The sequence below is a fragment of the Chiloscyllium punctatum genome, chromosome 25 (genome assembly GCF_047496795.1).
Source record: "Chiloscyllium punctatum isolate Juve2018m chromosome 25, sChiPun1.3, whole genome shotgun sequence".
Taxonomy (NCBI): domain Eukaryota; kingdom Metazoa; phylum Chordata; class Chondrichthyes; order Orectolobiformes; family Hemiscylliidae; genus Chiloscyllium; species Chiloscyllium punctatum.
This window is the reverse complement of record NC_092763.1, coordinates 62966904-62981626: the sequence shown is the minus strand read 5'-3', so window position 1 is coordinate 62981626 and position 14723 is coordinate 62966904. Positions and strand designations below refer to the sequence as shown.

Sequence of the window (14723 nt, the reverse complement as noted above, 5' to 3'; positions counted from 1 at the left end):
ATGGAATAAATGCAGCAAACTGATTTCAGAAAATATTTGATAAGTCTGACAATGTTCCTTATTTAACAAGGTTATGATGTCAAAAGACAATAGGTGCAGGAGTAGGCCATTTCAGCCCTTCGAGCCTGCACCACCATTCAATAGGATCATGGCTGATCATTCCTAATTTGTATCCTCTTCCTGCCTTATCTCCATAACCCTTGATTCCACTATCTTTGAGAGCTCTATCCAACTCTTTCTTAAATGAATCCAGAGACTGGGCCTCCACTGCCCTCTGGGGCAGAGCATTCCACACAGCCACCACTCTCTGGGTGAAGAAGTTTCTCCTCATCTCTGTCCTAAATGGTCTACCCTGTATTTTTAAGCTGTGTCCTCTGGTTCTGCACTCACCCATCAGCGGAAATATGTTTCCTGCTGCCAGAGTGTCCAATCCTTTCATAATCTTATATGTCTCAATCAGATCCCCTCTCAGTCTTCTAAACTCAAGGGGAGACAAGCGCAGTAGCTTCAGTCTTCCCGCCATTCCAGGAATTCACCTCGCACTCTCTCAATAGCCAGAATATCTTTCCTCAAATTTGGAGACCAGAACTGTACTCCAGGTGTGGTCTCACCTGGGACCTGTACAGCTGCAGAAGCACCTCTTTGCTTCTATACTCAATCCCTCTGGTTATGAAGGCCAGCATGCTATTAGCCTTCTTCAATACCTGCTGTACCTGCATGCTTGCCTTCATTGACTGGTGTACATGTACACCCAGATCTCTGTACTGCCCCTTTACCTAAATTGATTCCATTGAGGTAGTAATCTGCCTTCCTGTTCTTGCCACCAAAGTGGATAACCATACATTTATCCACATTAAACTGCATCTGCCATGCATCTGCCCACTCACCTAACTTGTCCAGGTTGCCCTGTAATCTCCTAACATCCTCATCACATTTCACCCTGCCACCCAGCTTAGTATCATCAGCAAATTTGCTAATACCATTTCTATATTATTAACATATATTGTAAAAAGCGGCGGTCCCACTGGTCACTGCCTGCCATTCCGAAATTGAGCCGTTTATCACTACCCTTTGTTTCCTATCAGCCAACCAATTTTCAATCCAATCTAGTACTTTGCCCCCAATACCATGTGCCTTAGTTTTACTCACTAACCTCCTGTGTGGGACATCAAAAGCTTTCTGCAAGTCCAGGTAAACTACATCTACTGGATCTCTCTCATCCATCTTCAGAGTTACATCCTTAAAAAAATTCAAGAAGATTAGTCAAGCATGATTTCCCCTTCATAAATCTATGCTGACTGTCCTATCCTGTTACTACTATCCAGATGTGCCGTAATTTCATCCTTTATAATAGACTCCAGCATCTTTCCCACCACTGAGGTCAGACTAACTGGTCTATAGTTTCTTGCTTTCTCTCCCACCTTTCTTAAAAAGTGGTATAACATTAGCCACGCTCCAATCCTCAGGAACTGATCCCGAATCTATTGAGCTCTGGAAAATAGTCACCAACGCATCCACGATTTCCCCGAGCCACCTCCTTCAGTGCCCTGGGATGTAGACCATCATGCCCCGGAGACTTATCAACCTTCAGACCTAACAGTCTCTCCAACACCAATTCCTGGCAAATATAAATTCCCTTAAGTTCAGGTCCTTCAGCCACTGTTACCTCAGGGAGATTGCTCGTGTCTTCCCCAGTGAACACAGATCTGAAGTACCCATTTAATTCTTCTGCCATTTCCTTGTTCCGCGCAATATATTCCCCTGTTTCTGTCTTCAAGGGCCCAATTTTAGTCCTAACCATTCTTTTGCCTTGCACATACCTGAAAAAACTTTTACTATCCTCCTTTATATTATTGGCCAGTTTACCTTCGTACCTCATTTTCCCTCTGCGTATTTCCTTCTTAGTAATCCTCTATTGCTCTTGAAAAGCTTCCCAGTCCTCAGTTTCCCACTTATCTTTGTTATGTTATACTTTTTCTCTTTTAACTTTATATGTTTTTTAACTTCCCTAGTCAGCCACGGCCGCCCATATCTCCTCCTAAGATCTTTCTTCCTTTTAGGAATGAACTGATCCTGCAACTTCTGCATTATACACAGAAATATCCGCCATTGTTCCTCCAGTCATCCCTGCTAAGGTATTGCACCATTGAACTTTGGCCAGCTCCTCCCACATAACTCCATAGTTCCCTTTATTCAACAGAAGTACTGTCACTTCCGACTGTACCCTCTCCCTCTCAAATTGCAGATTGAAGCTTAATGTATTCTGGTCACTACTTCCCAATGGCTCCTTCACTTCGAGGTCTCTGACCAATTCTGGTTCGTTACACAATACCAGATCCAGAATTGCCTTCTCCCTGGTTGGCTCCAGCATCAGCTGCTCTAAGAATCTATCTCGGAGGCACTCCACAAAGTCTCTTTCTTGAGGTCCAACACCATCCTGATTCTCCCAGTCTACCTGCATGTTAAAATCCCCTATAACAACTGTAGTAATATCTTTGCGACAGGCCAATTTCAGCTCCTGATTCAACTTACATCTGACATCCAGACTACTGTTTGGGGGCCTGTAGATGACTCCCAAGAGGGTCTTTTTACCCTTAGTATTTCGCAGCTCTATCCACACCAACTCTCCATCCCCTGACTCTAGGTCCCCCCGCACAAGGGACTGAATATCCTCCCTTACCAACAAGGCCATCCCACCCCCTCTGCCCGTCAGTCTGTCCTTACGATAGCACGTGTATCCTTGAATATTCATTTCCCAGGCCCTGTCCACTTGAAGCCACGTCTCAGTTATCCCCACAATATCATATCTGCCAATTTCCAAAAGAGCCTCAAGCTCATCCATCTTATGTCTAACGCTTCGTGCATTCATGTATAGTATTTTTAATTTGTTACTGCTCTCACCCTTCCCATCAACCCTTATTTCACACAACCTTACAGCATGACCCCTTTCCAAATTTTCTGCCTCATTGATACAGTTATCTTTCTTGACTTCTCTTGTTCCAACTTTCCCTTCAATTTCCTTTTTAAACATCCAGTTTGTCCCGTCCTCCCCCCACAACTTAGTTTAAATGTAGCAGTGTTGCAGTCGAAAACCTGCCTGCCAGAATGCTGGTCCCTAACCTATTAAGCTGCAAACCGTCTCTCTTGTAGAATTTATGCTTACCACAAAATATACCCCAGTGATCCAAGAACTTAAATCCTTGCTTCCTGCACCAGTTCCCTAGCCACACGTTCAAGTCCGTTATCTCCCTGTTTCTGGCCACACCAGCCCGAGGAACTGGAAGCAAACCAGAGATAACCACCTTGGACGTCCTGCTTTTCCGCCTTCTTCCTAGTTCTCCGAAGTCCCACTGTAGTATGTTCCTCCTCTTCTTCCCGACATCATCTGTGCCGACATGTACCACCACCTCTGGCTCTTCACCCTCGTACTTGAGGATTTCCTGCACTCTGCCCGCGATGTCTTTCACCCTGGCACCAGGAAGGCAACACACCATCCTTAAATCCCGTCTGCTGCCACAAAAACCCCGGTCAGTTCCTCTCACTATGGAGTCCCCTATTACCACAGCTCTGTGCGATGTCAGACTCTTCCGCTCTGTTTCTGCGCCAACTTTTGATTGACAGACCTGGCTGCCTTGCGAACTGGCAGTGTCATCAGTCTACGGTTTCCAAAAGCTTCAACTTGTTCCTGACAGGTACTTCTCCCGGGGTCTCTTGCACCTGTCTCCTCTCTGCCTTCCTCGCCGTCTGCTCTCTTCTGGCAAGATTGGTGTAATAACCTTGCTGAAGGTCTTGTCCAGAAAGATCTCGTTCTCTCAGATGAGCCTAAGGTCCTCGAGTTCTTTCATCAGCGCTGCAATATGCTCGGTCAATAGCTGTACGTGCTTGGTTATTTTTTCCAGAGAAATGCAAAAGTTGGGATTCTGAAAAGTCTGGCTTGGATGGGTTTTAGAGCCAACTTTATTATAGCTAGCAGATACTGCCTCAGGAAAAAGGCTTTCAGGTTTTTAAAAGAAACTTGAGTGACCAGTTCTCCCAGCTCAGCTTTTCTCTGGTTTGGTTTGGTTTTAAATCGTCTAGCTGTTCACTAAAACCAATACGTTTTGAGGCTACTAATCCAAGAAATAGCTACATGGAAGAGGGTGTTCCATGCTGTCACCTCTCTCTCTCCAATATGACCCGGTGTTTGATTTTACCTTTTGTGCCAAGGGGTGCTTATGGGGACTGTTGCAAGTATTTGGAACAGCATTATTAAACTGGAATAATCTATTGGGTTTTCGGTCAAGTTGTTAGTTTGTATTCTGTTCTCTTTTGTTTATGTTTCATTCAGTAATCTTGTAAATAAATTGTTTAAAACTAAGCAGTTTGACCAACTGTATCTCTCCTGAAATATGCACTATACACCTGCTTAAAACTAGAAATGTTTGGTCTGGGCCACTTTCTTGAAATGTTTTGAGGGTGTCTGGCCTGCTCCATAATAATAAGCTATCACAAAAACATTTTAGCAACAGACAGGGGCTACAGAGTCTGGAACCATGAAATACCATGATTTGAAAGATGGTTACAACACAAATTTAGTAGACGCTTTTTGGACTGGCAGAAAGTGATAAGTGATGCCCTAAATATATCTGGACTGGCACCTTATACATAAATAAGGAATGCAAATTAGGAGGACCATGCAACAGGTCTGTCTCAATAGAACAGCAACAGAGAGTCAATTCAACCTGTTTCCATCTGTCTGAGCTAGAGTGTGACATCACAGGGAATCAGATGATTGACAAAGGGTATCTCTTCTGTCCCTTTTGATTGGCCAAGTGGTTTAAATCAGCTGACTTTATTGTTGAAGAGTACTTCCTGAAAAAGGGCTTATGCCCGAAACGTCGATTCTCCTGTTCCTTGGATGCTGCCTGATCTGCTGCGCTTTTCCAGCAACACATTTTCAGCTGTTGAAGAGTACTGTTAGGATACTCAATTAAAATATTTAACACCCTAATTAAAGAGAGATGGCTGGGCAGTTGCAGCTGAAGTATACTGAAACCAAACACTGATGTGATTCCTTGGTGACATATTCAAACGCTGGCTGCTTAAGAAACTTTTGACTCAGTTAATTAATTGGGCTCAGAGCTGCAGAGATGACAATATCTCAGAGAGGGGGACAGTTATCTGGACACCACTACAGCAGAGTCACACTCCTCAGATTGATTGCATCAAATTTGATTATCAGGGTCAGAAGGATGAAAATGAGTGAAGCAGATAATGGGACCCAGAACTTAGACTTACAGGAATCTCAACCAATGCCATTGCCCTAAAGATGCAAGACCCATGCCTCTTATGTGGACAAAAGGCACAAAACACAGGAATTATAGGCAATGTGACCAAAGTAGGGGGTGGAAAAGAGAAATATAGTAATCAGGGATAGCACAGATAAGGGAATGGATACTACTCTAAGTTGGGTGGAAATATGGAATAACAAGAAAATTAAGTCATGGTTGGGAGTTATCTATACTGTTGTAGAGATCTACAGCAGAGAAAAAAAGCCCCTTTGAGCTATTGTATCCTGTCAAAAATAACCACCTAATTATGCTAATCCCATTTACTAGCTTTGCATACCTTGGCATTATAACTGCACATCTAAATATTTAAATGATAGGGTTTCTGCTCATCATCCTTACTGGTAAGGGGTTCCAGATTTCCACCACAGGGTGAAACGGTTTTCCTCACATCTGAATCTTCTGCCCTTACGTTATTACATTGTAAATTAAAGTATAAATCATGAAATAATGGAGGTATGCAACGGGCCACTACAACTGCTGAGAGATTTGAATTGGCATTCTTACTGGTGAAAATCAAATCTCTCAGCAGTTGTAGTGGGCAAGGGCAACAAGGAAGACAAATTTGCAGACTGCATCAGGGATTGGTTTCTTACAGCTGTACATTGTGTAATCTCCCCAAAATAGGCTATTTAAGAACCTTGGAATTATCAGTGTGGAAACAGGCCCTTCAGCCCAACATGTCCCCACCAACCCTCCAAAGAGTAACCCACCCAGACCCATTCCCCTTCCCTGTTACTCTACATTTAACCCTGACTAATGCACCTAACGTACACATCCCTGAACACTATGGGCAATTCAGCATGGCCAATTCACCTAATCTGCAAGTCTTTGGATTGTGGGAAGAAAGTGAAGCACTCGGAGGAAACCCATGCAGACATGGGGAGAACGTGCAAACTCCACGCAGGCAGTCACCCAAGGCTGGAATCAAATCCGGGTCCCTGGTACTGTGAAGCAACAGTGCTAACCACGGAGCTACAGTGCCGCCCACTTATCTAGGAATGTGTAATGAGCAAGGATGAAGATGAGACTTCACAATTAAGGATCCTCTCAAGACAGTGGTCATAACATAGCAGAATGTCAAGTTCAGTATGAGGGAGAGCAACTTATGTCTCAAGCCAGTGTTCTCAAATAAGGGCAATTTCAGAGGTATGAAGGAAGTTTAAAATGGAAGTTTAAGACAGTAGGGGAAGGTCAGTAGATGATCAGAGGCAGACCTTTTATCAGATATTTTGTAACACTGCCAAAATTTATTCTGGTCAAAAAGGTCACTGTAGGACGAACTTGGTTAACAAAGGCAGGCAAGAAATTGAGGCCTGGGACAGATCTATCACAACCTTACTGGATTTTACACTAGATTTGAAGGACCAAATGGGCTCTATTTACCTGCATTGTTATTTCTGACCATCATTTCCTATAATACACTGTTCTCCAACCTGGATTGTACCATGTATGATTTGGTATATATACCAAAGCTTGGTCACTTCCCATTGTTAGTTTAAGCCAGTCTCTACTTCCTTAGGTACAGAGTTATCAAGAACACTAACCCCAGCATGGTTCAAGGGTAGGCTGCCCGGACAGCATCATGACCAACATTCCCCAGTACTCAAAAATACCCAAATCTACTTTGCCTACAGTGTTTGAAAAGTGCTAATCTTGTGACCTGTCAATGAGCACATTGTTCAAGTAATAATCCAGAGATTATGACTGAGGATCTCCTCTTCATGATGATGCCTAGCTCCTTATACTAAGCAGAACCACTTTTTGTCGTATCTATGTCACTGATACAGACATTAAACCATGACAGCTGGATCTGCTTCTACCCAAGTTTCTGTTCAGTCCTCAGCAATGTCTTGGCACTCTCACAGCTGTACAGAAGCATCCATTCCCCTCAACTATCCCTAACTACCAATATATTCATTTATACTCTCCCTATATTTCCCCCCTCAACTCAAAATTTGAACGACCTCACAATCCAAGAGGTCTAACCAACTAGCTCTTTCAATCTACAGACCTTTCTTTCATCAACACGGTGCAAAATCTCAATCTTAGACATTTCCAAATGTTGAGGTTCCCACACTACAGCATTCCCAAATATATTACCTCCCTTACTAATGCACATATCCGTTTGTATCTTACTAACCACATAAATAAGAAGCCATAGGAAGTGCACAGCACAGAAAGAGTTCAGTCACCATATCTGCACCATAAATAAACCAGCTGCCCCTTCTAATTGCATTCAATATCTAGTCCATAGCTTTGCAGCTTACACAGCTTCATGTACACTTCCAGGTTCTTTCTGAATGAACTGCAGTTTCTAGGTCAACTAATATTAAGTAGTGAATTCCAGACAATCACTACACCTGGCTAGAAAGGTTTTTCCTCATCTGCCCATTAATCGTTCCACAAATCACCTTAAATTTGTGGTCCCGGATAACTGACCACACCATTAAGAGAAAGAGATGTTCCTTGTCACCCAATCCAAGTCCCCCATTATCTTGTACAGCTCATTTACAATCATCCCTCAGCCCCCTCTGTTCTAAAAGAGGGCAAGAAAATCGTAGCTGTTCCAATCCTGCCACATATTTATAATTTACAAGCCCTAGCAACATTTTTGTAAATCTCCTCTGTACCCTCTCTAGAGGAATTATATCTATCCTGCTACCCAATGACCAGAATTCTATTAAAAAATTCCAGCCATGGCCTAACCAGTTTTTTACATATTTCCAGCATTACATCCTTTTGTATGCAATACCTCATCCAATGAAAGAAAGCATTCCATATGCCTTCTCTACTATCTTATCTGTCCTGCCACCTTTAGGGACTGGTGTGTCATCCCGTTCTCCCCCCCCACCCCCCCGACCTCAGTCAAAGCAAAACGCTCACAGACACAGTGTAGTTTTACCTGCACCTTTATTCCAGGCCCTGCAGGGAGAGAGAATGATTGCCCATGTGCAGAGACATAAGTTCTCAGTCTTCTCTGGAAGAGAAGTTTCTTAATGAATTAAATAGTCATTTTACAGGGAGGAGCATCCAGATAAGGCAACATATTGATTAGGTGACCATTACAATCAGCAAGTGTCAATGATAAAGATTAAGCCATCTGTTGTTACAAAAAATGTTCTTAACCTTAACTGACTTCACAATGAATACTTTTCACCTTTTTAAACTAACCTTAGATACTGAATGCTTCAAAATTGTTCAATGGCTCTACATAATGGAATTTTTTCCAACTTGTTAACCCATTACCTTTGCATCCAGCACCCCATTGTTAACTGCAAGTTCTTACCTGATCTGAATCATGCTCAGCTGAATCTCGTTTCAAAGCTCAAAACTTGACTCCTTCCCTACACACATTCTTATTCCCTCTTTTTATCATTTCATGATAACCAATGGCATTACCAGATTTTCCAAGATTCTGACAGCCAGTATTTGAGTTATGATACACAGCATACAATGATTATAACAAATATTTCTAGTCTGTTACAGTAATTAATGCTTGAAGAATCCTCCCACGTGGAAAAATAATTCATCAGAAAGTTCTTCAATCCACAGTCCTTAGTGACCACTCCATCCCCTCCAAATTGAGTAGAAACGAGCCAGTTCTCAAAAATCTCCTTCAGTAAAGTCTAACCTGAAAAAAAAATTCAGTCTGTCCTTGTGCATCACTCCATGGAGAAATCTGATTTCTTCGATATGGGCAGTTAAATACTTAAAGCTGAGGAGACTTCCATCTTTCCGAGATGCTTCAGATGGAGGATACCAGTGCATCTGATATCTGATCGTGCAGCAGTTGTAGCAGCAGGCTAGGTGAACACAGCATTCTTTGCTCCTTCTGTTAAATGTAACAAAGCCAACTGGCTATTGTGATGTTAGCTTGATCAGTGAACCTTCATAACCCTTAAATTAGAAGGTACAGTTAATGTGGTTTAATGTTCTTAGGGAGGTCACCGTTGTTAGCGTCTTCACTTTTCGTGCTCATGACCAGGGAGCTGACTGAATCCATTGGATTGGGTTGTGGAGGGGTGGGCAGTGGTCCAAAGGCGTGCTTTACCTGTGAATGGAGAAACTCTCGAGACCATGTTAGCTACTGAAAATATTATTGCATTTCCTCTCTCATTCCTTCCTTGCCAAGGTGGTTATCAGTATGAAGACAGTTACAACTAACTACACTGAGTTGCGTCTGCTTATGCATCACTCCATGGAGAAATCTGATTTCTTCGATATTCTTTGAATTCTTGAAATCTATTACTCTGTTCACTATTCATGAAATTATCAAGTTTTATACAATCCATAAACTTCCAAAATTGTACTGCTTAAACAATTCAGTCAATTATAAACTGGGGGACCCCATTCAGGTTATTCAAGAATTAATTTTCCTTTAACAAATTAATACTTGGCTAATGTGAAAGCTGTCACGAAAAGTATTTCAGAAGTCTGGAACAGCAAGAAAACATCAAAATGTGCTTTAGCAGTTGAAGAGGCAGTTTCGGTTCAGATTTAAATCTCAAGTATTTGTGGGAAACAAATGCTGAATATTTTAAAATATGTTCTCCAAATAGAACAGTCAGAATGACAGTGGAACTTTGGTAGAGATCAACATTCTTTGAATTTGCAATATGAAGGGGGCCAATGAAGCCTTAACAATAATTAACAGAACTGAAACCGCTCAGCCTCAAGCTTTAACAATCTCTAAAATCTTAAAACATCAAACTCAATATGCATTCTTCTTTTTGTGAACATTCTCCATTAAAAGCAAAGATATTATTATACATACTCTCATCTGGTTAAAACATGACCACAGACCCAACTGTTTTTTTTAAACAGGCATTGTAGAATTTCAAACAAATCAGGGGCTCAAGGCATTCAATTTGTTTTAAGGTTACAAGTTTGATCATTTTAAAAAGGACATAATGTTGTACAATTTCAATGTAAAAACAAAATCTGCCCATTACATAGCCCACAAATCTCTCAGAATTAAGATCCTGATTCAAATAAGGCAGAACAGTTACTTAACAGCTTTCTGAACCAGTGTTTTAATAAACTAAAATTTTTAAACATCAGAACCTCTCAGCATGGCACAATTTGCACTGAAATTTTCCTTCTCCAACCCAAGTATTAGTACAACCTTAATTTCAGTATTTCTCATTTTATTTTCCATCCTCTCATTGAAATTACCCTTATAAAGAGAGAAAGCCCTCGCAGCGGACCACATGGCACCGCAATCCAAGACACACTCTTCCCCAGAACAAAGACTCGCAGAGTCTCAAATTTCACCATCAGGGAATTTAACCCCTTTCTCACATTACTCCTCATGGGTGCTCAAACCTCACTGAAACCCACTGCGCAGAGCACTCTAACCTCAAATCACACCCTCTTTCTCTCTCCCCCTTCCCAGTGCAGCACAGACGTCTGGAACTTCTGCTTGCCAGCACACCTGCGAAACTGTATCTTGCGACTGAACTAATTACCATTTGAGGAATCCGCAGAATAGAGTGTGATCGAACGAGGAGACAGTCTGGTGTGCCGGAGACAATCAAGAGAGACCAAGGTTTAAAATCTTTCCTTGTGGGCCCCGCCATCTCAAAATACCTAATGTTTTCGGCGATCGCTGACACCATCCAATCGTAACTATTCATTTGGATCCTGCCGACTACGCCAATATTGTTGCCTCGATCCCCCCTCAGTCAAAGCTCATACCCGATAAACATTCTCAGGTTTCAGCTACCTCTCTCAACACTCTGATTAATGTATATTCTATTGCTTTGTGACCTCATATATAAGCTTTATGCTCAATCTTTAGAGGTATATTTGCCACTTTCCATCCACTCAACCAGTAATATCACCCTAGAGTCATTCTCTTCACAAGCAAGCACTTAGCCTGCGAATTTCCCTATCATACCTCCCACATTTAAGTCTAAATTATATACATGTACCACAAATGGCAAAAGACCCTATACTGAGCCCTGCTGAACACCACTGGAAACCACTATACATTCTCAAAAACATCCAGCAACCATTATCCTTTATTGCCTGTTGCCACATTTCTCTGTATCTGTCTTTCATTTTACTGACAGATTGGTCATGTGACCTAGTCTATACTCCAGTAATACTGACCACCTAATTAAAAAGTAACAAATATCACTTAAAAACACACTGAATACGGAAATACTAGAGGGACTGACTGACCACCTCAACTGCATATCAGGTATTTTTAAATCAACCTTTTCAGGTGTGTTATTACACACTTGTGGAGCAGATGGTACTTGAACCCAGGCCTCCTAGCTTACAAGTAACCAGATGAATTTATCCTAGGCTGTTAAATGAAGCCAGGTCTATAAGATAATGAGCAGGATGCTCAGGGTGAATATAAAGCAGCTGTTCCCTGAGCTTAAGGGTCAATAATAAAACAGCATAACTTTAACCTGAAGAGCAGAAGGTGTGGGTGGAGGATGTTGCTAAATATCTTTTCACCCAGAGGATGGTGAGCATCTAGAATGCACTGCTTGGGAGATTTGTTGAGCAAGAAACGACTTGGGTGAGCACTTGAAATGTCATACTATTCATGGCTATGGGACATGTGCTGGAACATAGGATTACTGTTGATCTATAGGTTTTATTGTCACTGCAGATTCAATGGGCTTCTTCTGTACTACATGATTCTAATTATTTGGCCTCTGTTCACAGGCCTCAAGAGTCCTGCCATACCTCACATGTATCAAGTAAGAATTAAAAAACATGCTATTTCCCTCCTGGCTTCCTTTAATAGCTTAGGATACAATACATCTGGCCCTGGTGATTTATGCACCTTAGAGGTAGTCAACTCCTTCAGTACTTTCCTTTTCATTATCTAATATTTCTTAATAACTAGAATGTGTGCATCATCCCCTTTCTTTGTGAACAAAGGGAAAGCATTCGAGGAACCAAGTCCCCATTTTACACATCAATGCGCAAGTTACCCTGCATTCCTCAGTCATCCCTCACACTTAATGTACTGGTAAAACATATGGATGTTCCTCAATTTTTCTTCCCTAATCTCCCTCTCTATACTCCTCTAGACTTAATAACGCATTACTTTTTGAGACTGCTATAAGGTTTACTTTGCTGTTTTAACCTCTAGGGTTCTGAATAACCAGAACAGTACCACCTTTAGTTTGTAGGGACATGTCTACACTATACCTGTAGAATCTCTTTCAAACACCGTCAAGTGATTGTTAACCACTCCCCTTCAATTAGTTCCAACCAGTCCACTTTTACCTAATCGTCATAATGCAATTAGATTTAATATCATAATCTCCTAAAACACAGTCACCCACTATTACTTTATCCACTTAGCCAACATCACTTTGTAAGACTAAATCTAGAATTAAGCCTAGTCTTATTGGACACAGGTTGTCAAAAATAAAGAAACCTCTTCAACACAGTTAAAGAATGTTATATCCTAACATTTAATAGCTATTATTTACTGCAGCTTTACTGTATGCATTAAATGCTGATATCACTAAGAACTGAAAAGTTTTTTGCAAGCACTTGCTGGTCAATCAGCTTACCAAACCATGATGTCACTTTTTTATCAAACTGCCTGTGTACTAGCTCCAAGCAGACGAAGTGGTGCACTCCAAGAATATAGAGGGGAACCTCAATTATCAGAATACCAATTATCCGAAATCAGATTATCTGGAGGAGATCTTGAGGCCCCGACAGAAACATTACAAAGACCTGTGTCCAACATTGATCGAGTCTTTTGTTTACAGTGATTACAAGTGCTGCCAAGAACAGTCCTGAACTGATGGAAGCGCAGAAACCATCTCTAAATCACTGGCCTCCCGTCCCCTCTCTCCAACCACCCCCCAACTTTCCCTGGAGTTCTACACAGGCGTGTACCGTAAACCCCCTTCCCCAGAATCTCCCTAACACTGTCCTGTCCAGGGCAAAGGTGGAATCTGTCAAAAGTTGCAGTAAAACGTTGGTGGGCGTGCACGCAATTGGAAACTTACCCCCCCAAAAGGCAGTAGCAGCAGTCTTGTTGTTGGCGTCCAGTCCAGCTGCCCCGGAGAGGGGACAGGGGGCAGGCAGGGAGCAGTTTTGGGGGTAGGCAGGGGCTTGCGCATGCTGTGCTGCTGCTAGTCTTCTGAACTGGGAGCAGACTTAATAGAAAACTCCGATCCCCAGAAGAAAGGCATTTATTCGGTTAATCGATTCATCAATTATCCAAACGAAATAGGGCCCGCCCATCTCGTTTGGATAACTGCGGTTGCTCTGTATTAGGAAAGGAAAAGCAAATAGTTCACCACCTTCAGCCATGAAACCAAACTCACGAGCCTTCCACTATGTGCTAGTCGTACTCAATGCAGGCCGTATTCACATTACCCATGATAAGTCCTTTGACTACATAACAAGCTATCTTCAGTATAGCGCTTACTTGTTTAACCCTGAAACAAACTTCAGATTTCAAAATTAACTAAAACAGTAAATCTTAAATGCAAAAGGCTTAACAGATTTTTTTTAAAAAGGGAGATTAACCCTCAAAAGTTTCCAAGACTGCTGCTGAAACTATGCCTAATCATTAAAGAGAAAGTGAGGACTACAGATGCTGGAGATCAGAGCCAAAGAGCACAGATTTATGCTCGTAAATGTCGATTTCTCCAGCACCTTGGATGCTACCTGAACGGCTGTGTTTTTCCAGCACCACACTCTTTGACTCTAATCATTAAAGAGGCTAGCACACTGCCAAGACTGCAAACTGAAAGAAACAGTTAAGTTAAATCAACAAACATGGTTTAAGAACTAGTGTAGGGCAAGAGTTGAATTTAGTGAAACAAGTGGTTCAGCTGAGCATGACTCAGATCAGATAAGCATTTGCACTTAACAATAGGGTACTGGAGGCTAGGGTACTGGGTTAACAAGGTGGAAAAGCATTCATTACGTAAGACATTTAACAATGTTGGAAGCATTCGGTTCGTAAGGTCAGTTTAATGAGGTGAAAAATATTCATTATGTGAAGCCAATGAAGGTTAAGTACATTCATTGTGTAACAGCAGATGGATTCATCTTTACTAATGACACTCGCTGATTGGAACGGTTACCCAATCATTATGTATGTCGCCTTATCTGGATGTTCCTCCCTGCAAAATGACTACATAATTCATTGAGAAACTGCTGTTCGAGAGAGAAGACCATGAACTCATGTTGTGCACAAAGGCAATTGTTCTCTCCTTGCAGGGCCTGGAATAAAGATGAAGGTGGTAAAGCCATACTACGTCTGAGCATTTTACTTTGACTGGGGGGGGACTGTAAAGGGAAACCATCAAGAAAGAGGAGAATGTGTTTACTGTGTTTAGAAATCTTCTAAAAGTTGATGATCTGGAATCTGAGCTTCAAACACTGTGGCACATC

At 41.8% G+C, this 14723-nt stretch overlaps 1 protein-coding gene across 5 annotated transcripts in view; it reads right to left on the bottom strand.

Moving 5' to 3' along the window:
- The window catches only part of atrx (ATRX chromatin remodeler), a 245380-nt gene that overhangs the window by 221808 nt on the left and 8849 nt on the right, over positions 1–14723 (bottom strand). Inside the window, exon 2 of one of the 5 annotated variants that reach the window (XM_072595410.1) lies at positions 1154–1239. The exons of the other annotated variants lie outside the window; for them this stretch is intronic. Within the exon in view, the coding sequence (XP_072451511.1) occupies positions 1154–1224 (71 nt within the window). The 5' untranslated portion in view covers positions 1225–1239. The remainder of the gene's footprint in view (positions 1–1153; positions 1240–14723) is intronic. 5 annotated transcript variants of the gene reach the window in all.